The sequence below is a fragment of the Chiloscyllium plagiosum genome, unplaced genomic scaffold, assembly GCF_037043375.1.
Source record: "Chiloscyllium plagiosum isolate Xiang-an unplaced genomic scaffold, Cpla_swu_hap1 HiC_scaffold_30, whole genome shotgun sequence".
Lineage (NCBI taxonomy): Eukaryota > Metazoa > Chordata > Chondrichthyes > Orectolobiformes > Hemiscylliidae > Chiloscyllium > Chiloscyllium plagiosum.
In genome coordinates, this window is record NW_028270168.1 from 50,286,819 (window position 1) to 50,314,592 (window position 27,774).

General features: G+C 41.3%; 1 protein-coding gene across 7 annotated transcripts in view; it reads left to right on the plus strand.

Moving 5' to 3' along the window:
- The window catches only part of adgrb2 (adhesion G protein-coupled receptor B2), an 805,995-nt gene that overhangs the window by 263,029 nt on the left and 515,192 nt on the right, over positions 1–27,774 (plus strand). For 6 of the 7 annotated variants that reach the window (XM_043717943.2, XM_087976927.1, XM_087976929.1 and 3 more), the window contains exon 3: positions 17,251–17,334. The exons of the other annotated variant lie outside the window; for it this stretch is intronic. In XM_043717943.2, the coding sequence (XP_043573878.1) occupies positions 17,251–17,334 (84 nt within the window). The remainder of the gene's footprint in view (positions 1–17,250; positions 17,335–27,774) is intronic. 7 annotated transcript variants of the gene reach the window in all.

Sequence of the window (27,774 nt, forward strand, 5' to 3'; positions counted from 1 at the left end):
ATGAGACCTCAAATGCACACCATTCTTAATGATAAGTCCAAAGTTTTATCCATTAGGCCTGTTGCTTAGCGTGATTGGACATCCTTCTACAAAAGCAAGTTTAAAACAATGCTGGTTGAACTTATATAAGAGCAATCACTGCTGGGTGATATATATAGCAAAACCATCCTCTCTGTGTCTACTTATGTATGAGCTGCCCAAGCCACATAAGTGCTGTCCCTTTACGACCTTTGTGTGTGATCAGCCTTATACAGCATAAATCAATCAAATTGTTGAATGAATTGTTACAATCACTTTTCAGCAGCGAAGGATGTTCTACCATTTGCAGAAACTATACGGGAATTGCATATTGATTGCAGCACAGATTATGTGCTCATTTGACATTGCTCTTCAGAAATGAACTACTCAAGGAAACTCAGTCGTTAGCACTGTTGCCTCGCAATGCTAGGGAACCAGGTTCAATCCAAGTTTTGGGTGACTGATTGTGTATGGAGTTTACACATTCTCCCTGTGTCTGCTTGGGTTTCCTCCTGGTGCTCTGGTTCCCCCTCTCAGTCCAGTGATGTGCAGGTTGCGTGGCTTGGTCATGCTGAATTGCCCAAAGTGACCAGGGATGTGTAGGTTAGGTGAATTAAGCATGGAAAATGTAGGGATTGAGTCTGGTGAGATGCTGTTTGGAGAGTCAGTGTGGACTTGTTTGACTGAATGGCCTGTTTTCATACTTAAGAATTCCATGATTACTTCTATGAAATCGTAGACAATTGCACTGAGTACTGTATCATTGTGATCTGGACCCATCACTAATGTCTGAATTCATTAATCTTATGAGTTTAGTTCATGCAGTCTTAGAGGGCCAAAGGACGTGTTAGAGTGCTGTACTGTTCTTCGCAGTTATACTGGCAGAATGGAGAAGGAAATTGACCTCCCTACAACGCTGTGCATTTTTCCAAGTGGATGAGTCTGTACTACCCCACGTGGCAATCTCTGACCAGTCTGCTACAGCTTAGTGTTTTGGCCTCTTCTACTGGTCTTAGGGGGAAGAGGATGCCCACCATGGCATCATCCCATCCATTAGGACCTCCAATTCTCTGTTCACAAAATGGAATGACAGTTCTACTTTCTCTGTCATGTCTGGGGCAAATATCTGGAACCCTGCTGGCCAATGACCGTACTTGTCTGGGAGCAAAATGGCTTTTTAAGGATGGCACTAGTTAGAGATGCCAATCCATTTGGGGATAGCGAGGAGTGGCGAGTTTTTTTGGGTGCAGCAAGTGGTAGAATTGATAAATAATGGCAAGATATTTAGTTAATGAGGTGTGTTTGTAAAATGCTAAGGGGAAATTCACAAGACTTTGTGCAGAGAAACACTCTATGAAACTCAATAAAACTGATGCTTAGCCAAGAAAATTCTAAGAATTTGTCAGTTATCACTATTTGCATTGTACTGCCTTACTTTCTACTCTTTCACAACATTGTGAACATCTTATCCATCATTGTGAACATCTGACCAATATTTGAATTTTGTTATACCTTTTCCTGTATATCCCTAATTGCCACATCCTTCCAATCATTGAATCCTCTCTGGAATATGTCATATGAGTATAAGATCTGAGCAGTTAGTCTTTGAATGTGATACCTGTATGGGTCGTAATCTCATTATTGTCACAGATACCCTACAGTGTGGAAGCAGGCAATTCAGCCCATCGATTCTACACCAAAGAGCTTCCCACCCAGAACCACCCTACTCCTGTAACTCTACATTTCCCATAGCTAACCCATCTGACCTGCACATCTTTTGACTGTGGGAGCAAACCAGAGCACCTGGGGGAGCAGACACAGGAAGGACATGCAAACTCCACACAGTCACCTGAGGGTAGAATTGAACCCGGGTCCCTGGTGCTGTGAGGTAGCAATGCTAACCACTGGGCCACCGTGCCACCTATTATTATTATTACTTAGTTCTTGATCCACCATATTTTATGACTCGGAACCCTCAAATCAACACAAGATACAAAGTGCTTTGTTTACTCCTATCAGCTACCCTGAGTCTGATATCTTAATGTTCACTCTGATTAAGAAGGCTTTTGTGGTACAGTGGTAGTGTCCCTACTTCTAGACCAGAGGATCCGGACTCAAGTCCCATCTGCTCCAGCCAAATTACAATGTGACTCAGCAGTTGATTAAAAAAACTTCACTCTGATTAAGGACCTCTTCTGACAATAGTAGTGTCCCTACCTCTAAGCCTGGAGGTCCAGGTTCAAATCCACACCTGCTCCAGAGGTGTGTAATACATTTCTGAACATGTTGATTAAAAAATATCTTCTCTCTGATTAAACATGATGAATGAACTTTGACAGTTTAAATGTCATGTTTGACAAGTACAGTCTTGCCATCATGACCTTTTTGCCTTGCTAGTGTGTCTCCATTTACAACAGCCCTATCACCAAATCTCCTGACTTAAACTATGTCTCAGATGGCAATCTCAAGGCTTGTTTTCACTGTCGCTGGGTAAAAATCCTGGGATTTCTTCCATAATCACTCTGGATGTTCCAGCACAACTTTGATTGTAGTGGTTCCAAAAAGCAGCGCACCCTCACCCACTTTGGACAAGTTGGTCATGCGTAATAAATGATACCTCGCCAACAATGTCCACAGCCCACAAATGAATTTTTTAAAAATAAAATGTTCTTACGCAAAGCCTCATTGACACCTCGCTGAATTTTATTTAAGGCCTCAATCTTGAAGAAACCTTGTCTCCTTGCATTCAAATACACGAAAAAAGTGGAACATGTGCTTTAAAAACAGAAAAAGTGTGAACAGAACATTTGCAATTTTACTCACAGTATCAGATTGGGTGCTTAACAATTTAGTCATCATTTTAAATCTAGTGGTTTTCCTTTCTGTGGTCCAGTCGAAAGATAGGTGCATTTTTAATGTATATCTCTGTGGATTAAGCAACTTCCACTTCATCTAACTCTGCTCTTATAGGTGTCTCAACCCTTCTCCCACCTTCTTCCTGTCATAGGTCTGTAGTCATGGCACCATACTGGGGTCACAATGGGAAAATGTTTTGTAAAAACACATATATATGAAAATGCTTGGGAATCACTGTCATACATTAATTCAGATTATATCTTCTAACCATGTGCAAGTCATTCTTTGCATTATCAACATATCATTTTTAAAATTACATATCAGAAATATATAACGGGGGGGGGGGGGGGTGTGGAACACTCAAGATATGGGGGAGTGTGTAGTACAGCATTGGAAGGCTTGGTGGATTATGGGAAGGAGTGTTAGTGGCAGTGACCAACACCATGTCCTTGACAAGTGAGCGTAGCAAAGTTTGGAGGAACAGGATGGGCATCATTAAGCTATAATGCTGTGTCAGGGTTAGGCAGGCATGCCCTGACAGGCATTAGGACTGAGATGTGTGTATTGGTGTCAATGGACGCCTCTATGGGCCATAGAGCCTTCAGAATGGAACCCAAGCACACCCCACACCCTTCTTAATATGTTATCAGTATGCCAATTCATTGCTTTAATTGGCTGCCTGCTTCCACTTGGTAGATGGCCAAGTTGGTATTATTCCTGGTTTAGATACTATTCTATGGCAGGAACAAGTTGGGTTCCCCTCTTCATAGTTAAAAAATCACACACTACCAGGTTATAGTCCAACAGGTTTATTTGGAAGCACTTCATGCCACTGTTAAACTACCTGTCTAGCCTCCAAGTATGTCTCTGGAGGGCTGGTTAAATTCAGGCCATAACTATTACACTGCCAAGCCTGAAATAATCTGCCAACCAAAAACAAAATAATTACTTACAAAAACCATAAATTATTGCAAAAGCTCATCACGTCTAGTAACATTTGTGGAGAAAATCTGAGGAAGAGTCACTCAATCTGAAAAGTTAACTATGATTTCTCTCCACAGATGCTTCCAGACTTGCTGAGCATTTCAGCAATTTCTGTTTTTGTTTCTGATTTACAGCATCCACAATTCTTTTGCTTTTTATTCAAAATAATTACTTGATGCCTTGACTCTTGTTGTGACATGCTTCCATTTCTGTGTATGTGTATATGGCCAATGTTGACTAGTATTCTAAATCTGCCAATATTGTTTTTTTTCAAGATGCTGCTTGGCTGTGCATGTTTTGTGAAAGCATAAGAAATGCTTTGGTAACTGAAGGTAGCCTTAATATTGTCTCAGCCTTAATATTTGCTGCATTGTCAGCCCTTTGACACTTGTGCTTGTATCAGATCCTTATTTATGCACCTTTAAATGGCATTTTTAGCATTGTTAATAGATTGGAATAAATTTGTAGAACAAAAGTATGCATCAAATCAATTATCCTCATGAGCATGCTATATTTAAGTAAAAATCAACATGATACAGCATTTGAATATTGGTACCGAAGATAATCTGTTAACTAAAATATATTTCACGTTCAATTGATTTTTACATTAGAGTTATTTTCTGTATTGAAATAACTCTACAGAGGCTGGTAGCCTGTCACCAAGTCATCCTTTATTTACATGTGGTGAGTCCTTGACATGATCCAGCTCCCTCTGAGCCAGCCCTCAGAGTGAACAGGATGTATGACACTGGTTTATTTTTTTTTATTTTTTTTAATTTTTTTTTCTTTTTTTTTCTTTTTTTATACACTCACAATAGGCAAACACCCGGGTGGCCAGTGACAAACACTGCCCTTCACATCAAAGGGCAGTGCTGTGTGATCAAAATAGTGAGGGAGAGGGCAGGGACATTCCTCCTTTTCTTCTTCTTCCCACACTACCACCTAAGTGCGGTAGTGCTTATTTTATCCCCAGCACCCATGGTGTGTGTGTGTGCAGGTGTGAGACACAGTGAAAGACACAAAGTGCACAAATCTTTATTCAATTTCCACCACCAGGAAGATAGGAAAACACCCGGGTGGCCAGTGACAAACACTGCCCTTCACACCAAAGGGCAGTGCTGAGTGATCAAAACAGTGAAGGGGAGGGTAGGGACTAAATCAAAATAGAGTTGGAGGGAGAAATGATGCACTCCACTCCCTGCGGCGCCCACCTCTCCCTGAACAACTCCAGGGTGTTGGTCAACACCGCGTGCTCCTTCTCCAAGGACACCCGGGCTCTAACGTAACCGCGGAAGAGGGGCAGGCAGTCGGCCCTAACGACCCCCTCCACGGCCCGCTGCCTGGACCTGTTGATGGCCAGTTTGGCCAGGCCCAGGAGCAGACCCACGAGGAGGTCTTCAGACCTGCCCTCCCTCCTCCGTACCGGGTGCCCAAAGATCAGGAGCGTGAGACTGAAGTGCAGCCAAAAACAGAGGAGAAGGTTTTTAAGAAAATCAAAAAGGGAGTGCAAACGCCCACACCCAATATACACGTGGTCCACGGACTCCACAGCGCCACAGAACAAGCAGTTGGGCTGGGAGTCCGTGAACCACCGCAACCTGTGGTTGCAGGGGACTGCTGCGTGCAGCACCCTCCACCCCAGATCCCCGAGAGAAAGGGGGAGGACTCCCGCTTAGAGAGCCCTCCACTGGGGATCCCCACCGCCCGGTGGCAAATGGGCACGCCAAGGCCTGTCCGGACGGTGGATGAGGGAGAAGAGGTGGACGGTGTGCAGCAGCAGTCTACACAGGGCTCTTCTTTTCACCTCCTTAAACGAAACAAAATTAAAATTTCGGAGGCGGCTCAGGTTGTGGGGCACAGGCTCCCGCGGGAAGTACGGGACCTTGGGGCCAATGTGAAATTCCGTCCGGGCTGGGGTGAGCGCGGACGGGATCCCACCGCACACCTGCGCGTCCTCCAACTGGTGCACTGTGTCGGGTCCGAGCACCGCCGTTTTAAGGCGTCGGTTGGCGGTGGCCACGTACCGGACGTCTACCGCTGCCCTGCTGGCTATGACACTCTGGTTTATATCTGTCAGTCAGGGCTCCCTGATTGGACCAGATTAACAGCCCCAGTCATGGAACTCTTATTCAGTTAGGTTACCTGGCTCACCTGGTTGCAATCACTACATAGCTTTCCCTCTGACTCCGAAGACATAGGCCAGTCCTTTTTGTAGCTCGCCTTGGATGTTTTAAGGGCAGTGTGTAGCACACAGTAGCTCACCTCTTGTGCCTAGAATGTCTCAGAAGCAATTTGTTGTCTTCAAGTGGCTAAAGCATTGAAATGGCGACATCTACTGTATTCGTCTTGGATTCCAAGGTGTCTTCAATACTTGATGGAGAGGGTTAACTACAGGTTCCAGAACAGTCAGAAAGACAGTCGATGAGCCAGACATGTTTTGCGTGTTTGCAGCTTTCGTATCATCCCAGTGCTTGTTCAAGACTGTTGCACCTACATGAACTTTAAATGTCACTGGTCCTAACCTTGTGTCAATCTTGCCTGTTACGACGTAGGGCCACTCCCGTGGCTTCTACACCAAACTTTGTTGCCTGGAGACCACTGTCTCTCTTGCTTAGTGGAGTCTTGGGTCCAGCATTTGCATCCCTGATGTTGTTTTACCCTCCTCCTCCTTCTTTTTCTTTTTAAGTTCAGAGGAGAAAGATTTTAAAAGGCATGAGAGCAAAAGTTTATACACAGGTGGTGGTTCGTGTGTGAAATGAACTTCCTGAGGAAATGGTGGATGTGGGTGCAATTACAATGTTAAAAATCATTTGGATAAGTATATAAATAGGAAAGGTTTGGAGGGATATGGGCCAGGAGCAGCCAGGTCGGATTAGTTTAGTTTGAAATTATGTTTGGCGTGGCCTGATTGGACTGAAGGGTTTGTTTCCATGTTCTATGACTTTATGATGATAGCTGTTTCATTACTTCTCTATGTCTTGGCTACGTGACCATTTCCAAGGCTGACTCTTTTTTAAAGGTTGATGCAAAGGTGCCTGGATGGAGGCCAGGTTACGTAATAATTCACCAGGCCAAAGAAAGACCTAGTGTCCAGTACAGACATAGGAGTCAGGGCATTTTGATTGCCCTTACTTAATCTTCCAATGGGTGTAACCCAATCTTGTTGACTTTGTAGCACAAGTAGATCACTTGAGGTGACTGGAACCCACATTTTTCCCTTCTAAGGTGAATGCCCACCTGAGAGAAACATCTAAGGAATATGTCCAAGTTCTCTAAATGCTTCTATTGGTCTTCCCTATTATCAGCATATCAACCTTGTAAAATGTTCTCCATCATCTGCTGAAAATTGAATAGGCCCATATATTGGTAAAACCCTTATGGGCATTAATTGCAGAACGCTTCTGGGAATCTTCATCTAACCACAATTGCAAGTATGCATAGCTCATGTCCAGCTTCATGAAGGCCACCCCCCCATTCCCCCCACCCACTTCCCCGCTTAGTGTATACATCCTCTGTGTGAGAGATTGGGTAGTCTACGAAAAGCAATTTACCAGTTGTTTAAGCTCCCCACAAAGATGAACTGACCATTCTAGTTTTGCAATCAATACTACTGGTGTTGCCTTTTCTGCAAACTGGACTGGTTTGATGATTCCTTTGCTTTCCACTCTTCTGATTTCAACCCTTAAGGCACTAGGTACACCTTGCAGAATTGTGGAATTGCTTCTAGGTCAACATACAAGGTGGCCTTGATTCCTTTGATAGTCTCTAGATCTTCCTAATAAAGCTCTGGATATTTAATTAGGGCTTCATTCAGGCAGCCACTTTTTAATCCAAAAATGTTGAGCCAGTCTAGGTGACTCTTTTTTAACCAATTTCACATCATCAAGCTTGAGTCTGAACCTTTTAGTAAAAGCAGTGGTATCTCAACCAGCTGCTTCTTGTATGAGACTGGAACTGACATTATACCCTTAATCTGTAAAATTCCCCGGCATAGGTTTTCAGTCTAGCCAAGGTCTTGTGCAAACTTAAGGGTTGGAGTCCAGAGTGAATTTTGTTCAAGACTGGTTCTGCAATCAATGAAATGGCCTCACCAACATCGACCTCCATTAGAACCGGGTGATCATTTAACCAAATGTTTATTTTGATTGTTTCTGATGTGGATGTTGCTGAGCAATTTAACTGTTCATGGTGTGCACCTCCTGGATACTGAACTATGTGTTCTCTTACTCAGTCTAGGAGACTCTTTTGCTGTCTTGAGTCTGCATACCGGCTCAGATCCCATTCTCATCGCCAGTGAAATAACTCCACAGAGGCCAGTTTGCCATCATCAAGTCATCTTTGATTTACTTGGGGAGAGTCCCTGACACTGATCCAGCTCCCTCAGAGCCAGCTCTCAAAGTGAACATGATGTCTGGCACTCTAGTTGTTTTTCTTTTTTTTTTGGAAATTCTGAATCCCAATTTATATTTTTTTCTTTTTTCTACTATCTACCTTAACCCTTACACTACCACCAAACAGCAGTTGTGCTCATTTTTCCCCAGTACCCATGTCGTGTGTGTGTAAGTGTAGGACACAGTGAAGAACAAGTGCAGAAACCTTTATTCATGTTCCACCACCAGGAAGAAAGGAAACACCCAAGTGGTCAGTGACAAGCAGTGGCCTTCTCGTCTAAGAGACAGTCCTGTCGTTATCTGTCAGCCAGTGTTCCCTGATGCACCAGATTAACAGCCCCATTCAGGGAACTGATATTCGATGAGGTCCACCTGACTGACCTCATTACAATCAATACAAATATCTACATCTGTCATGCTATAGGGGGCTCTTGTGTGTATGTTGAATCTCACATGCTCCAGAGAGGTGTCATAACAAACCTGAATAGATTGCTTTAAAAATCAATATAGAAGGCTTTTATGGTGCAGTGAGAGAGTCCCTTCCTTTGGGCCAGAACGTCCAGGTTCAAATTCCACTTGCCCCAGACATGTGCCACAATATGTCTGAACAGGTCATTGAAAAGAATCCATGCTGCTTGCAAAATAGCTGACCATGGAGAATTATGTCATCAGCAAGCAAAGGGAAAATGTGAAAATCACTGCAAGACTGATAACATGGTTGACATATTTTCAGCTCTGTCAGTAAGTCATCTAGAAGATACAACAGACTCATGTCCTGCTTTTGTCAAGGTGCTTTGCTAAAGAGTGTTTGAGGTGGGCAAGGTTAGTTTTTGAACTGCAACAACATTTTCAAAAAGGCCCATTTTGGTTACAAAAAAAGGTTGAAGCTCTGCTTCAGAGCAACTCCTGGAGAATATTTATGGGTCTGATTGACAATTAAGTTGCCTGTTAGCATTCAAAAGACTGTATAGCATTTGGTAGCAATCATTTCAATTAATGACCTTTCCTAGTAGCGACCAGCTGTACAAGAGTAAGAAAGTCTTTTTTGAGGATTGAGTGCTGTTTCCATATGTCAGCTTGCACTTTTTACTTGCTGATATACATTTGTTGATGTTTGAGATACTTTGGTAACCTCTCTCAGACAATTTGCCATGACTTCACCAATACTCTATTGCCATTTATTCTCGAAATTCTCTGACTTCACCGAAAACAAAGAGTAAATTGTCATGGATTTATTCTTGATGGGCAGATGACCTTTATCTATGCCACTCACTCTGCGTGTTGTTTATTGGAAATCTTATGGGAGACGCTGGAAGAAAGGAGTGATTGTTCATGGGCATCATTTTTGGAGTTCCCCTTGGGCTGGAGGAATATAATTGTCAAGCAGAGCAGCACTGTATTTTTCAGGAGATAAATAATTTCTTCCTCCACTGTGGATACAGGACATCCAATGTTTTGTCCAAGAATTATGCACCCTTTGAGTCCCTGAATTCTGGAACATTTTGTTGTGTGCCACCAACTGCATTCCTTACCTTAAGAGGAGGTAGGTGCTTGGAAACTACTTGTAATGCTCCACAAGAATTGCTTCTAATCAAAGCTTGAGTGCTAAACCTACTGGTGTCTGTTTTAGCACCTCCAGACAAGATTAGATTGTGTTAATGATCAAATATCCTCAAAGCTGTGTTAAAAACAAAATCTCATGAGATATGGAAACAGAATTAGGCCATTCAGCCAATTGAATCTACTCCACAATGGGATCATGGCTGAAAAGTGTCTCAACTTCATTCTCCTGCCTTGTCCCTTTAACCCTTGATCTATTTATGAATCAAGGGCATATTTCTGTCTTAAATACACTTAATCATTTCGCCTCCACAGCCCTGTGCTGCAACTAGTTCTACAGAGGCTGTGACCCCAGTTCTGGTCTCTCCTCCTAGAGGAAACATCTCCCTGTCCACTCTATTTAGGCATCTTAGTATCATGTAAGTTTTGATCAGATCTCTGCCTCATTTTTCTAAACTTCATCAAGTACAGACCCAGATCCTGAACTGCTCCTCATATGACAGGCCCTTCATCCACAAAATCATTGTCTCTGAACGCCCTCCAACACTAGCACATCTTTCCAATGATATGGAACCCAGAACCGCTCACAATATTCCAAATGGAGTATGACCAGAGCCTTCTACAACTTCAGAAGTCCATCTCTGCTCTTGATTTCCTGCTCTGTTTAAATTAATGCCAACATTGCAATGCCCCCCCAACTGCTAACTGAACCTACATATTAACCTTAAAAGAATCCTGAACTAGGACTTACTTCAGGTTTCTAAAGCTTTTCCCTGTTTAGAAAATAGTCTACAACTCTTACCTTACTCTATCCTTTGCACCAAAATGTATAACGTCACACTTTCCCATATTATATTCCATGTACCACTTTGCCAGTTGCCCAGCATGTCCAAGTCATTCTGCAGCCTCCCGCTCCTCAAACTTAGTGACAATGCCCCTAGTTCCTTCATCCAGATTGTTGATGTGTAATGTAAATAGTTGTGGTCCCATTGGACTTTGGACCAATGACCTTTGCAAAACTCCACTAGTCACTGGCTGCTGTCCTGAAAAAAAGGCCCCTTTAACCCCACTCTCTGCCTTCTGCCAGTCAGCTAATCTTCTTTCTATGCCTCTACCTTGCCCTTAATACCATGGGCTGTCACTTTATTTGGCAATCTCCTGTGCGGCACCTTGTCAAGGCCTTCTGGAAATCCAACTATATCACATCTACTGGCTCTTCTATGTCCAACTTGTTTATTACTTTCCCAAAGAATTTTAACAGATTTGTCAGGCATGACCTACTCTTGACTAAACTTTGACTCTGCCCTATTTAATCATGCATTTCCAAGTACTCTGCAATCTCATTCTTAATAGTGGACTTTAAATCTCACTAATGACTGAGGTCAGGCTAACCACCCTATAAGTTTCATGTCTTCTGCCTCCCTGCCTTCTTAAATAGAGGTGTAGCATAAGCCATTTTCCAGGATCTTCCCTGACTCCTGTGATTCCTGAAATTTAACTAACAGTGCCTCTAAAGTCTCCTCAGCTGTCTCCTTCAGAACTCTGGGGTGTAGTCCATCCGGTCCTAGTGATTTATCCACCTTCAAAATTTTCAGCTTCCCCAGCACCTTCTCCTTAGTGATGGCTGCTAAACTCACCTCTGCCCCTGACTCTTTTGAAGTTCTGACATGTTGCTGGTGTATTCCATCAAGAAAACTGTTAGCAAGTACCTATTTAGTCCCTCTGCTATTTCTTTGTTTCCCATTGCTCCTTCTCCAGCCTCATTTTCCAGCAGTCCAATGTCCATTCTTGCATCTCTCTTACATATATATAAATATTTTTGCAATCTCCTTTTATTTTACTAGCCATCTTATTCTCATATTTAATTTCCCCACCCCTTCTCTCTTTTTTAGTTATATTAAGCTGGTTTTTAAAGGCCTTCCAATCCTCTAAGAGAGCCAGTTATGTAGAAAGACAAACTTTGGAGAGAAATAAACATTAAAGGATTTTAAACCTTTTCATAAAGTTCACTTGAATGCATTTAAACTCAGTGGCATTACCAACTGAACTAATGAAAAACAAAAGTAAAATTAAGTTCCTTACGTCCTGAACATTCACATTCCCTTAAAGATCAAAGAGATAGTCTTTCTGCTGAACCTTAGGAGTTAGGAGAGATATTACAATTTTTACAAATGGAGGCTAGAGAACTCAGAAATAATTGTTTTGAAAGCAGTTCACATTACGGAAGAGGAAGTGCTGGAGGTCTAAAAAAAAAGGTGGATAAATCTCTGGGATCTGATCTAGCATATCCTAGGACTTACCTGTGGAAAGTTAGAGAGGAAATTCTAGAATCCGTGGCAAAAATATTTGTATCATCTATAAATACAGGCGAGGTGCCAAAATAATGGAGCATAGCTAGTGTTGTGCCTTTGTTTAAGAAGAGATGTCTGGGAACTATATACTGACTTTGGTAGTGGTTAAGTTGTTGGAAGTGATTCTGAAAGATAGGATTTATATGCATTTAGAGAGGCAAGGAATGAATAGGAATAGTCATGGTTTTGTGTGAGAGAAATCATGTTTCACAAACTTGATTGAATTTTTTGAGGTAATGAAGAAAATTGATGGAGGCAGAGCAGTAGACATTATTTACTTGGACTTTAGTGAAGCCTTTGGCAAGATTCCACATAATAGACTAATTAGTAAAGTTAGATCACATGTGATTCAGGGTGAGTTTGCTGGTTTGATACAAAATAAGCTTAATGGCAGGAGGCAGAGAATGATGGTGGAGGGTTTTTTATTCGGGCTGGAGGCCTGTGACCAGTGGTGTTCCGCAGGGATCGGTGCTGGGTCCACTTTTGTTTGTCATTTATATAAATGATTTAGATGAGAATATAAAGGCATGGTTAGTAAGTTTGTGGATGACACCAAGATTAGTAATATAGTGGATAGTGAAGAAGGCTATCTTCACAAAGAGATGGTGATTATTTGGGTCAGTGGGCTGAAGTGTGGCAGATGGAGTTCCATTGGATAAATGCGAGTTATTGGTAAAACAAACAAATGCAAGACTTAAACAACTTAAACAACTACCCAAGCGCCTTGGGTAGTGTTGTAGAACAGAGAGACTTAAGGGTTCAGGTACATAATTCTTGGAAGCTTGCATCGCGTACAGGTAGAGTGGTTAAGAAGGCATTTATCATGCTTGTCTTCATTGTTCAGACCTTTGAGTATAGGACTTGGGGCTTTATGTTGAAGGTGTACAGGATGTTGGTGAGGCCTCCTGGATTACTGTCCAGTTCTGGTCTCCCTATTGTAGAAATGATGTTATTACGCTAGAGAGAGTTGAGAAAAGATTTACCAGGATGTTGTGGGAATAGTTGTATGGAAAGGCTGGGGCTTTTTTTCTTTGGAGTGTAAGAGGTTGAAAGGTGATCTTATAGAGGTTTATAAAATCATGATAGGTATAGATAAGTCAAAGTCAAAGGAGAAGGATTTAAGAAAGACAATACGGACAATTTGTTTTTACACAGTGGTTCGTGTGTGGAGTGAACTTCCAAAGGAAATGATGAATGTGGATATATTTAAAAGATATTTATATAAGCACATGAATAAGAAATGTTTGGAGGGATATGGGCCAAGAACAGGCAGGTGGAATTAGTTTAGTTGAGATTATGGTCGGAATGGACTGGTTGGACCAAAGGTTCTGTTTTCGTGCACACCAAGTGCACGTGCAACAGATTTAAGAACATATTCTTCCCGCTGTTAACTGACTTATGAACGGAGCCCCCATATTTAAGAGGTGATCTTTTTCTGCACCTTTTCTGTTTCTGTATCACGACATAACACATTCTGTTCTATTACCCTGACATATTTCTGTAAGGTATGATTTGTCTGGTTAGTGCACAAAACAATGCTTTTCCCTGTGTCTTGGTAAATGTGACAATAATAAATCAAAGCAAATCAAAGTACTTTGTCTGACTGGCTGCCATTTAAGACAAAAGCAATTCACATCAATTTACCTGGCAAGAGGAAATAACTATTCATTGTAACACACTCAGTTTTAACAAATGGTTGAGAAAAACCATAGATAACTACATATATAGAACATAGAACAGTACAGACCCTCTGGCCCATGATGTTGTACCGAGCAATTATCTCAATCTAGGATCATCCTAACGGACACACCCCTCAATTTATGGCTGTCCATATGCTTGTCCAGCAGTCACTTCAATGTCCCTAGTGTCTCTGACTCTACTACCACCACTGGCAGTACATTCCATGCACCCACCACTCTCTGTGGAAGGACCTGCCTCCAACATCGGCCCTGTACCTTCCTCCAATCACCTTAAAATTATAACCCCTTGTGACAGCCATTTCTGGGGAAAAGTCTCTGACTATCTAGTCTATCTATGCATCTCATTACCTTGTACACCTCTATCAAGCCACCTTTCTTCCATCTTCTCTCCAGTGTGAAAAGCCCAAGCGCACTCAACCTCTGCTGTTGCTGTGGTTCTGTTCGCCGAGCTGGAAGTTTTTGTTCCAAACGTTTCGTCCCCTGTCTAGGTGACATCCTCAGTGCTTGGGAGCCTCCTGTGAAGCGCTTCTGTGGTGTTTCCTCCGGCATTTATAGTGGCCTGTCCCTGCCGCTTCCAGTTATCAGTTTCAGTTGTCCGCTGTAGTGGCCGGTATATTGGGTCCAGGTCGATGTGTTTGTTGATGGAGTTTGTGGATGAGTGCCATGCTTCTAGGAATTCCCTGGCTGTTCTTTGTTTCGCTTGCCCTATAATGGTAGTGTTGTCCCAGTCAAATTCATGTTGCTTGTCGTCTGCGTGTGTGGCTACTAGGGATAGCTGGTCGTGTCGTTTCGTGGCTAGTTGATGTTCGTGGATGCGGATCGTTAGCTGTCTTCCTGTTTGTCCTATATAGTGTTTTGAGCAGTCCTTGCATGGTATTTTGTACACTACATTAGTTTTGCTCATGCTGGGTATCAGGTCCTTCGTTCTGGTGAGTTGTTGTCTGAGTGTGGCTGTTGGTTTGTGTGCTGTTATAAGTCCTAGTGGTCGCAGTAGTTTGGCTGTCATTTCAGAGATGTTCTTGATGTATGGTAGTGTGGCTAGTCCTCTTGATGTATGGTAGTGTAGCACTCAACATCTCTTCATAAGACAAGCCCTCCAATCCAGGCAGCATCCTGCTAAACTCTTCTGCACCCTTTCTAAAGCATCTACATCCCTTCTATGATGAGGCGACTATGACTGGACACAATATTGCAAGTGTGGTCTAACCAGGGTTTTGTAGAACTGCAGCAAAACCTCACGGCTCTTAAACTCAATTCCCCTGTTAATGAAAGCCAACACGCCATTCATCTTAACAACCCTCTTAGCTTGGGTGGCATTGGATTTTTGTACATGGACCCCAAGATCCCGCTGTTCCTCTACACTGTCAAGAATCGTGTCTTTAACCCTGTATTCAGCATTCAAACTCAACCTTCCAAAATGAATCTCTTCGCATTTATCGAAATTGAACTCCATCTGCCACTTCTCAGCCCAGCTCTGCATCCTGTCAATGTCTTGCTGTAGTCTGCAACAGCCCTTGAATTAACTCATAAGACAGACAAAAGACAGTTTGATGCAGATGTTATGAGTGGAAAAAAATATAATTTTGAAGATCAACAGTTCAGATTTCAAGCCATGAGTAAATTGTCCCACATAGTTAAAACATTTTTTTAAAAGATGACCCTTATGCTGTCTGTAAAAGTTTTCTTCAATTTGACAATTGATTAGACAGACTTGAGTTTTTTCTTGTTAGAATTCCTTCTTTTCAGATTTCTTGGTTTTTCTATAATTTATCCATACATAGAGAGTAAGGGAGAGGAAGAGATGGATGTATTTAGCTCGTAGGTGACCTCTGATGCAATTGCATTTACAACTTTTTTAATAGCTTTATAGCAATCTATAGCTGAACCAATCAGAAGGTTGTCATCAGATAGAATTTCCTTAACTCAAAGACTCTTAATGCCATCAGTCTCAATTTATCTCTGTTATTGCTTCTCAAAGCAACATTGTCTTGCATAACTAAACATATGTAGTGCTTGACTTTTGCCAAGTTGCAAAGTTCTCCTGGAATTTCAGCTATTTAGCAATCCTACTTCCACTTCAGCTTATAGTCCCCAAAATGAAAATTTGTGGTATATTATAAAACAATATGTGATAAATCTTCATCACACTAAATAAACGCAATCTTATTCCCCTCATTTTCTAATTAACTTTAATGACATTCCATTTCCCTGTTTCCCTATGTCTTTGAATGTTGCAAATTTCCTTGAAAAAGCCACAATAAAATGTGGGTATATTTGTTTCAGCCAGCAACTAGGTAAGCACTTGCTTCAATAAGGTGAGGATCATAATCAGTAGGATTGAACCAACGCAAAGGCAACCCCAACTGATTTTTAATCCATCGCCTTGGCCACTTGACCAAAAACTGCATACTGTGATCCGTCCTGTCTCTTGCATTGGATTTCATTGATGAATATCCCTGTTGTGAGAACAGACAAAAACCCCAGCTATTCAGCTTAGAGAGTGGTGGGTGCAGGAGGAAGCCTCTGGCAGCAGCAATGCCAAGATAAGACGGGTACAACTTCACTTCACCCTAGTTTGTCCCGGCGAGTGAGAGCAGGTCCCGGGCTGACTCGCCTGTTCCACACTCGCAAGCTAAGCTGAGGCTCCACGTCCGCAGCTAAGTTCAGGCACTTGAAAGAGCGTTAGCATTGGTGAAAGATACGGTGGAGGACCCCATCAATTGATAACCGGTGGCAGCTTCTGAAGAAGCATTGGATGGGGAACAGGAAGGATTGAACCTGCACATCCCAAGGCCCATTGCTCCAGCTGGGACGCTTTACTTGCAATTGTGGCAGTGGTGGTGGCTTGTTACTGAGACCCCAGAGCCAGTTTCAGAGACTCCGGCCAGTGTTAAGCAGTGACTGGAGGAGCAGTGGAAGAGGAACAAGAAGAAGAGAGAAAAACTAGCTCTATTGCAGTAATGTTTTGCACTATATTTAGTGTTTCAAGATGGTGTCGGAGCAGGGCCACACTTTGCATATAACACGTGAAAAACCACTTTTCATTTTTCTGTATACATGTAACAATAAATCAAGTGTGTTTATCTAAAACATATATCCAAATGTTTATATGCGTAAGGATGAGATGATTTAAATTGCAATTTAATCTTGCAGCCCTGATCCATGTTCTTTCAAAAATCTTAATTTAACCACCTATAATGAAACAACATTTTAAAAAGTATTCTAAGATCTAAATAAGGTCTTATATGAAGATAAAATTGTATGCTCAGTTTTAACATGAATTGTCCTGCAAATACTCTGTATTTGACTAAATAAAGATTAAATCTCTTATTTTTGGACTTTAAGTCAGCATAGTTCACAGGGTTAAATGGGTTTATCTTCTTTTTTCAGGAAGTGAAATTAAGAAACAACGGAAAATTAGAAGGCAGCATCCAAGATCAGCTGATGACTCTGGAACATTTATGGCACAAATTGGTAATTTTACTGAGTTTACTGTATAAAGATGTTATAAGCTCCAAAATTGTAACTTGACCCTTATGCTTTATTCACAAAATTGTGTCTCTTAACTCTTTTGTCTATGTAGGTGCTATTTTAAATAAAATATTTTGAGATGAGTGGCTATGAATGAGATCTATTGATGGAGGCAAAGCAACAATATTTTGGTAATAAAACTGCAGATTTTCACATCTTAGTAATATTACTTTAATATAGACCTCACAGGTTGTTGATTTCCTGCTAATAATTGAGGTTGAGGAGGTACTTTAAATGTTGGTGAATCCACTTTACCCTTCATGGATCAAACACTCCTGCATTTGCAAGGATTCCTCTTTTATTCAAGAAGGGACTTGGAGACAAGAAACAGATACTCAAAGTACTGAATCTTTAGGATATCAATGCTCCTTTCAGGTTATTACGTTACATCTTCTCAAACAAGGTTAAGTTTTATTGGACATAAGTTTTTCTTTCTTTGATGGTTTTAATAAAACATAGTTGGCCTCGCTAAACCGTGGGGCTCATTATCTTTGCAATATGTCGGGCACAGAACCCAATCATTATTTGGTGTTCACAATCCTCTCTGTGAAATGTCCTGGCTTAGAAGATGTTGTGTTGTGATTTTTGGAACAAAAATTCAAAATAACTGGTTTTTTCTGTCTAGGCCAGAATTTTTGTCCATCTCTAGGTGCGCTTGAGGAGGTAGGATGAGCTATCTTCTTGATCTACTGCAGTCCATTTAGTGTACATATTACCAATACTCTGAAGGATAAAGTTACAAGATTTCGCCCTGATCACAGTGAAGGAACTGATGATATATTTCCAAGTCAAGATGCTGAATGGCTTGGAGGTGGACTTTCAGAAACAGCCTATGATTGAGATCTATTGAAAGAGGTAAAGCAGCATAATTTTGGTAATAAAAGTGTAGATTTTCACACTTGAGTAATATTACTTTAACCCACTGGTTAACCTGTACTTCTAGATGATATTGGTCAAGGACTTGCAAGGTGATGTGGAAGGAGCCTTGGCGAATCTTTGCAACATAGTTTTTAGATGGTACAGACAGTGGTGGAGGAAATGAATGCTTGTGGGTGTGGTGCCAATCATGCAGGTTGCTTTGTCCTGGATGGTGTCAAGCTGTAAAAACAAGCTATGGAACATATTGTGAGTTGTATAGCAATGCTGCCTTTGAGAGCAGTGAGAGAGAATTCCAGACAAATCTGCAATTATTGCTATGGGATCAGGAGGGCAGAGTTACAATCTTCTGATTGATTGCTGGGCTATTGACGACAGCTTTCTGTGTGGAAATGCCAGACAAATATCTAGCCTGCAAAAAAAAAGAAAGTGTTCATTCTCTTTTTTTTCCTCTCTCTTCTTTGTCTGGAGAAATTGGAAGTTTCATCTAGCTGTTCTCCATCATCTTTTGTCTGTGAGCTACTGTCTCACTTCTGTCAAACTTCTGTTGAAAGGGGGGAGAAAGCTTCTTCATTGTTAATGAAAGGTCAAATCCTCAACCATTGAATTTTCAAAATTCATTTATGGGACTTAGGCGTCACTAGCCGGCCAGCGTTGATAGTCCATCCCTATTTGCCCTTGAGAAGGTGGTGGTGAGCTGCCTTCTTGAATCTCTGCAGTCCACTTGCTGAGGGTTGACCCACAATGCTGGTAGGGAGGGAATTCCAGGAATTTGAACCAACAACTGTGAAGGCTGGTCCCAAGGTGCCATGTGGTTCATCGGGTTTCAGTTCTTTATTGTGACTTTCTAGCGATTGATACAACTGAGTGGCTTGCTCGGCCATTTCAGAGGGCAGTTTAGAGTCAACCACATTGCTGGAGTCACATGTAGGCCAGACCAGTTAAGGATGGCAAATTTCCTTCCCTAAAGGACATTAGTGAACCAGATGGATTTTTCCAACAATTGATAATGGTTTCATGGTTACCAGTCAACTCTTCATTCTCTAGATATCTTTATAAAATTTATTTTTATTGAACTCAAATTCCCCTGTGTGCCATGGCAAGATTCAAACTGAGGTCCCCAGTATATTATTCTGGGATTCTGGATTAGTAGTTGAGCGACAATACCACGAGGCCACTGCATCCCCATTGAATGAAAGGCTGAGAATTGGTGTCCCCACAACCTTGTGTCATCAGCAAAGAGCTGAAAGGAATCAAAAGGCAAAAAGAACTAAAACAAAAATTCATTGACTTCCATGATGAAGGCTGGTGCTAGAACTAAGCTTCTGACATTTTTTTTTCCCAACTGTAACATTTAGCCTAACAATTCCACACCAACTCTCTGAAGAGCATCCCAACCAGACTCACTCCCCTACCCCATCCTGTAACCCTGCATTTCCCATGGCTGGACACATTCCTGGACACTATGGGTGATCACCTAACTTGTACATCTTTGGATTGTGGGAAGACACTGGAGCACTCGGAGGAAACCCATGCAGACACAGGGAGAATGTGCAAGCTCTACACAGACAGTCCCCTGAAGCTGGAATTGAACCTTGGTTCCTGGTGCTGTGAGACATTAATGCTAACCACTGAGCCACTGTGTCTTCCCCATCCAATTCTAGCCTCATCTTACCACGTTCACATAATCTTTAAAAGGCCACAAAGCAAGCATGGGCAATTTGGCATTGCCTGTCACTGGCGACATAGTGACATAGCAGCACAAAGCCATGCTGCTTACAGTACATAGCTGTAGTCTGTTTGTAATAAATAGATATTTACTTCTTAGTGGAAAAATTCTGGTGTGTATATTCTTTTAACTCAAATTAGACAGTAAATAATAATTGTACAATGCAGTGGTTTAATCAAATTTTCATGTTGTAATGACTGCAAGAATAATGCTGCTTGATTTCCAGGACATTACCCCAGTGAGTAGTGATAAGCATCTTGAGTTTGTTGGACTTGTCCAGACAAGTGGGAAATATTCCATCTCAATCCTGACTTGTGCCTTATAGATAGTGAGCAGGATTTAGGGAGTCAGGAGGTGAGTTACTCACTTAAGGTTTCCTAGCCTCTGAACTGCACTTGTAGCTATAGTATTTGTATTGCTAGTCCAGTTCAGTTTCTGGTGAATGGTAACTCCAGGATGTTAATGGAGACAAATTCATGTGAAGAGACGATGGTTAGATTCTCTTTTATTGGTGATATTCATTGTCTGGCACCTGTGTGGCACAAATGTGATGTGCTGTATACCAAAGATCCCAAAATATCAAGAGATAACTGGCTGACTTTTAATCCTGGAGAGCCAAATATCCTCCTAAAATACTTCTACCCTCTTTATCAGTGGTTTTGCAGGCACCAACCTTGTGCCAAAACTTCATTTGCTCTTAACTGTGCTGAGATTCTATTTGGTTGATTTTACAGAGAAAGAACCATTAATGAATTTTAAGGTAAAGAAAAGGCATTTATCTTAAAAATGTAGTTAAATATCACACAACCCCAGGATATAGTCTAATAGATTTATTTGGAAGTACTTGCTTTCAGAACACTGCTCTAGGAGCAGCGCTCTGAAGGCTAGTACTTCCAAATAAACCTGTTGGACTATAACCTGGTGTTGTGTGATTTTTGACTTTGTCCACCCCAGTCCAACACCGATACCTCGACATCATGGCTACCTTAAAAATGTAGTTTACTGCACAATAGCAATAAGTATAATTTACATTGTCTTCGTTACTAAGACTAACTAGTCAATCAGGAGACAATGATTGTGCATCTATTTATATCAGAATCTAGAGCTAGACTTTCTCCAGCTAAGTCTGTGTGTGATCATATTGGGTTGTGCTTAATACAGTATTCCACATGAATTGTTTTGCAACCATTATCTTGTACAATGCTGATAATTTTCCATGATCTTGGATTTCCATTACATAGGTAACCAGTTTAAATAATGCCTATTTTGGGCACTTGCTTACAACTCATTAAAATTCTGTCATCTGCCTTGAAGTGCTGACCCTTGTGTGAGTTCAAAAATATAATGTTTGTTTATTTTCTTTTTTTTCTTTTAATCCAGAAGTGCACTTCACACTACTGAATGTTTTCTTTCCTCCCATCACCAAATCAACTGTGCTTTTTTTTACTACCAATTATTAACTATCAAAAGTGACATTTGTAATGATGTATAGTAATTGATCTGTATTTGAATAGGTTGGCCTAATTGTGCTCCATTTCATAAGCCTATGTGTCAAACTCCACAGGATGTTCTGGACAACCGGAAAGTATGCAAAGATGCACACATGTTAACCTTCTTTAAGTTATAAGATTGTTAGCGTTCTGTGAATAAACTGTTTGAGTTTAGAGAGCGTCTCTACTGCGCTGAGATAAACAGATACATAATATATACAGCAACTCAATCCAGATATAACAATGTTAATTGTATAATGAGAAGCAGTTTTCCTGTCTAATTGGGTTCATGTCCCACCAACACCAGAGCTGTATCATATTACCTATGAACAGGTTGATTAGAAAATATCTGCATAAATTCAAATTAACGTAACAGTCTTTATTCTATTAGAATTTAGTGAGTTTAATGATCTCAGTACTAGCATTAAAATAGGTAAGTATGTTATTTTAAAATTACTTACTTACTTAAAAGTAGCACGATTGAATGAGAGGATCATCTGGGAGATGGGGAAATTGTTCTGCAAGTCCCTGTCTAGCCAATACATTTAACAACTCACTCCTTCTGGGATAGTTCCTGTTGACTGGAAGTAGGCAAATATAGTCCCCATCTATTAAAACTTTTTGAGATGATCTCAAATCATGATAGGCCTGCTGGTTGATATCAGTCATGGGAAAGATGCTTGAGGGAATTATCAGGAGTGCACTATGTGATTAGTTTATTAACAAGGGACACCTAACATATTCAACAAAAAAACTAATTTATTACAAATCTAATTATAGTTTTTGAAAAAAAGTTATGAAGTTGGTGTTGGAGGAAAGCCTGTAGACATTATCTGCTTGACATTAAAGCTTTGGTGTTGGTGGTAATATGTCAATCCAGATTAAGAATAGTCTGACAGGGTCTGTTTTGGGGGATGGTCACCAGTGAACATTAAAATTCTAGCTTACTCCTGTTGATTTTCCAATGGCTGGACAGTCGTTATTGCAGCATATTCTTTATGGGGACCTGATGAAATTACTATTGCAGTAAACTTCAAAAGAATTGAAGATTTCACTAGCATATTTCTCTACACATGGAACTCTCTGAAAGTCTCAATTTAAATGTCAGAATTTGGAGGTTTTCAATTAAATAAAGTAAATAGATACACAGGAAACGTCTGATGATTAAATGTGTTGTTTAACTCCTAAGTATGTACTCAATTAACTCCAGACTAAACTCTCTCAACCTCAAACACACCTCCCTGCAGACCACTTACATTCTGACCTGACATCCCAGGAACCTGACTCCTCTGGACCTGCTCTGGACGCAACTCCCGTTCAGGTATAGAACATAAGAACATACAAAATAGGAGCAGGAGTAGGAAAGTCCCCTCCAGCCTGCTCCACCATTCATTATGATCATGGGTAATCTTTTTGTGGACTCAGCTCCACTGACCTGCCTGCTCACCATAATCCTTAATTCCTTTGCTGTTCAAAGATCTACTTATCTTTGCCTTAAAAACAAATAACAGGTTAGTCTCAACTGCTTCAATAGGCAGGGAATTGCACAGACTCACAACCCTTTGGGAGAAGAAGCTCCTCCTCAAGTCAGTCCTGAATCTCTCCCTTATTTTGAGGGTAAATCCCTAGTTCTAGTTCTATTTCTAATTTCATCCTTGTTCCAGACATTCTAGAATACCATTTGTTTGTTCTGGACTTGGTGCTGATTTCCAGCATCTGCAGTCCTTGTTTTTACCTTCTTCTGGACTTAGCCAGGCTTCATTCATTCTGGTCCCAAATCCCTTCCCCTGCTCTGGACATGATCCTACCACTTCATCACCTAATATAGACACAACATCCTTCAATCTCGAGAGCTGATCACCATTTAATCCCTGATAGCTGATGCCACTTCACCCAGTCCACACCTGATTGCTCCTCACCCATTGAAAGCTGACCTTCTTCACCTCCAGGAATATAACCCCCCGCTCCCCCCCCCCACTACACCGCTCCCACTCCAAACCCAATCACACCTTTTCTGGTACTGGACTTGACCAGTCCTCCCCTGCTGCCAGATTCAACCCTTGCTTCTCCGATGCAGACCCATTTCACCCATTCTGGGTCTGACACCCCCGGCTCAACCTGACCCGGATACCCTGCCCACCAGACCTGAAACCCCGTCCCTAGTTCCAGACCCAAATATCCTTCTCTGCCTCCAGACCAACCCCATTTACCCCACTCTGCAACCAAAGCACCCTTCAGTCTCTGGGAGCTAGTCCTTTTTCACTGACTCTAGAATCAACCCCCACGTAACACCTCAAATTCCTATACCTGTTCTGAATCTGACCTACCTTCATCCCCTGAGTGCTGAGCATCTTCTTCAATCTTTCCAGTTCTGACCATCCTTTCTCTGCTTCGATCTCAACTCCCCTTCTCTTGCTCCAAATCCCACTACAAGAGAATCCTGAGGGGCCCTGAGTGTAATCTCTTCTCAAATGTGGAGCACTCTCTTTTTGTAAAATAAAAAGAAGTGGAGTAGCAATTTGTGAAAATCCTCAGAAAATACAAAATTGCAGCTGATGAGATCTGCTTGAGTGTTTGGACCATAACTGATGCTTTGCTGTTTTAGGCAGATCTACATGTGAAATCAGGTTTATGAGTGTCAAATTAATTTTAACATGGTAACATACAGTGTTAACCTATGGGCAAGACCAATACTAAACCCAATCTCCCATCGAAAAACAACTTTATGAAAAGTGATGAAAGAAAGGCATCAGAGCATTATTACATATAGATTTCTAAAAGTACTTTAGCAGTGACATGAAAGGATAGCTGGGAGAAACAGTGGTGTGTTCTGTTATGGATCAGTCCTCCTCCAACCCCAAGAAGATAGCCAAGACCTTAATTTTTATACTGAGGCAAGTGGAATGTGCCGTGTTTCAGGTATAATTAGATTGGTCACATTTTAAGCAAACACACTTTGTTCTTGCCCATACAGTTAAAATGCAAGCAAAAGAAAGAAACATTTGTATAATTTTAATCTAATTGGAAAATGGAACAAAGTAAAAGTTTATTTAAATACCAAATTATTGTAGTAACATCCCATAAACACAGCCTTGCTAAAGACAAAGTCAGTAAAACAGATTGCCTCACATGCAATTCTGGCTGCAGAAATAGATCCAGGTTTTTAGCTGTAACAGAGGGAGAAAGAGACAATTTCAAAGCCCCAACAATCAGTGAAAGCTAAATTAAAACCCTAGTTCTGTGGGAGTCTGACTCCATCCATTCATGCTGCTTCTATTGTTCCAACTTTTAACAAAAGACCAAGGCCTCACAAGCTATTTACTTTATTGACCTTGAATAGGCAGTTTGGTACCTGAACTTAAAAATCCCACAACAAATCAAACCTTTAAAAGCCATAGCGTTATCGCAGTTCAGTCAATAACTAAATGTAAAATAAAGCATACAATTTTGTCCCTGCATGCACCTTCATTAAGTTTTACTTGGAGTACCATACAGTCCTTTCCACTATAACACAATAGTTACATTTTTATGCAACCTCACGCTATAGAAAATAGCACAATAAAAATATCAGGGCTTATGGAAAAAATACAGTTGGGACAGACCACCAAAAATATCACTTAAAAAAGAATCGAATAAAGTGTGAGCCGAGCACAAATGATAGCACAGTTTAAATAAAAGCGTAACGGTCCTTAAAACCAGCAAACAGCCGCTAATAGCACTAAAGGCAGGCACATCAGCAGAGTTTTCAGCTCTTTACTATAGGTCTTCATAAATTGATAAAGCTTTCTCTTTTATGGTGAGAAAGTGGTCCCAGATCACTTTTACATTTGATCTTCTATCCACACACTTAGAAGCTGCTCCATCTCCTCAAGTTCCCTTGGCCATGATCTCTCAGATTTGCTATCACTCAGGCTTGTTCCAGCAATGCAGCTTGCTTTAATTTTTTTCTGCATTGTCTGTAATGGTGCATAACATAGACTCATTTATTTCTGTTGCATGAATAATATCACATGTTCTTTCGTTACATTCAAAGCCCTTTATAGCATCTCGCTTCTCTTCAAATGTTTTAGCCTTTCTTTTATGTTTACCACCTGCAATTTTATCATCAGAATGCCTCTTGTAAACATTCCTGTTACTTTGTCCTCCCATATTTATGGGTAACTCAGCAAAATTTGCAAAATAAAAAGAAAATTATGGATTCAAAGTTTGTGAGAAGATTTGTAGCTCAGGTGCTCGCTGTTGTGGTTCTGTTCGCCGAGCTGGGAATTTGTGTTGCAGACGTTTCATTCCCTGTCTAGGTGACATCCTCAGTGCTTGGGAGCCTCCTGTGAAGCGCTTCTGTGATCTTTCTTCCGCCATTTGTAGTGGTTTGAATCTGCCGCTTCCGGTTGTCAGTTCCAGCTGTCCGCTGCAGTGGTCGGAATATTGGGTCCAGGTCGATTTGCTTATTGATTGAATCTGTGGATGAGTGCCATGCCTCTAGGAATTCCCTGGCTGTTCTCTGTTTGGCTTGTCCTATAATAGTAGTGTTGTCCCAGTCGAATTCATGTTGCTTGTCTACCTCCACCAGAATTTTTCAACGATATTCTTTCATCCTGGATTGGAGAAACATTGCCTATGTGATAATCTATTTTACTGAATTTGCCTTGCCAAGGATTGTTTATGCAATGTTTCTGGTGTTGAAACAGTTGCTTTTTATTCATTAAGTAATCTAATATTCTGTTAAGTCTTCCAATAGAGTTAAAATTATATCCATTTCATCTTTCTTTTGTTTGTATTTTAAGTATAAGGTAAGAACAAAGTGTGTTTTGCTTAAAGCTGAGTAGTGTAATGTGTCGAATTCCACCTGGAACACGATTTGGAAATGCCAATGTTGGACTGGGGTGTACAAAGTTAAAAATCACACAACACCAGGTTATGGTCCAACAGGTTTAATTGGAAGCGACTAGCTTTCGGAGCAAGCAGCGACGCTCCGAAAGCTAGTGTGCTTCCAATTAGAACACAGCATCTTGCAGTTGTGTTTAAATGAGAAAAGTTAGGAGCCAGGGCTATCTCCTTGATAGGCAGGGGGTTTGGTCTGGTCCACAACTTAGAAAGCTACCACATCACACTTCTCCTCTTGCTTGCTCTTTCAAAAATACACGTTCCTTGAATATCTAGTTCCCATTTTTGATCTCTTGTAACTTAATCTCTATAATGGCTATGCGATCATACCAATTAACCAATATTTGTGCTGTTAACTCATTTATTGTGTTCAGAACATAATGAGCATTTAAGTAAAAGGCTACTATTTTTAACTTTTTACTACTATTCCCCCCTTGACCTTATTTGCTGCTGTTGTTTTGTGTTTGTACACTCTGTCCCTTCCTATTCTATTCTGGGTATCATTATCAAGTAGGTGCACTGCAATACCTCCATATCATTTTTCTTCGTAAAGCTATGTGTCCTCGCTCCTGAACTCTTCCCTACTCAAATTAGTGTAATGTCACCTCTACAGCCTTAGTTTGTGTGGGCAATGGTTAAGTTTATGATATTCCGAAGAGTAGTCCTTCAGAATTATTATGTTGTCCCATCTGATTGCGGTAGTTTTCCATAAGAAGATAATCAGCCTGATAAACTTAGTGACCATTTACTTCCATGTTATGAACCTCTCTGGATCCTTCCAGGGCTCCGACAGGCACATCCAGGATCTCCAAGTCAATAGTAAAATAAAAGTCAAAGAGTGTCGTACTGGTTTACCGGTCAGGCAGCATCTCAGGAGCAGGAGAGTCAACATTTTTGGCATAAGCCCATCATGAGGATTGTGGAGGGGAAAGGGGTTGACAGATAAATAGGAGGAATGGGGGTGTGGGTGGGGCTGGGGGAGAAGGTAGCTGGGAAGGCAATAGGTGGGGGGTGATTGTGATGGCTCAGTGGGAAGGGTGGAGTGGATAGGTGGAAAGTAAGATGGACAGGTGGGACAGATCAAGAAGGTGGTGCTGAGATGGAGGGTTGGATCTGGGATGAAGTGGGGCAGGGGAGATCTGGAAACTAGTGAAGTCAACATTGATGCCGTGTGGTTGAAGAGTCTCAAGGCAGAAGATGTGGTATTCTTCATCCAGATGTTGGATGGCTTGAATTTGGTGGGGAGGAGACCCAAGACTTGCATGTCCTTGGTGAAGTGGGAGGGGGTTTTGAAATGGCCAGCCACAGGGCAGTGAGGTTGAAATGTTCTGCGAGTTGGCGTTCTGTGTCCCCAATTTAGAGGAGACCATATCAAAAGCAAAGGACACACTAAATGAGATGGGT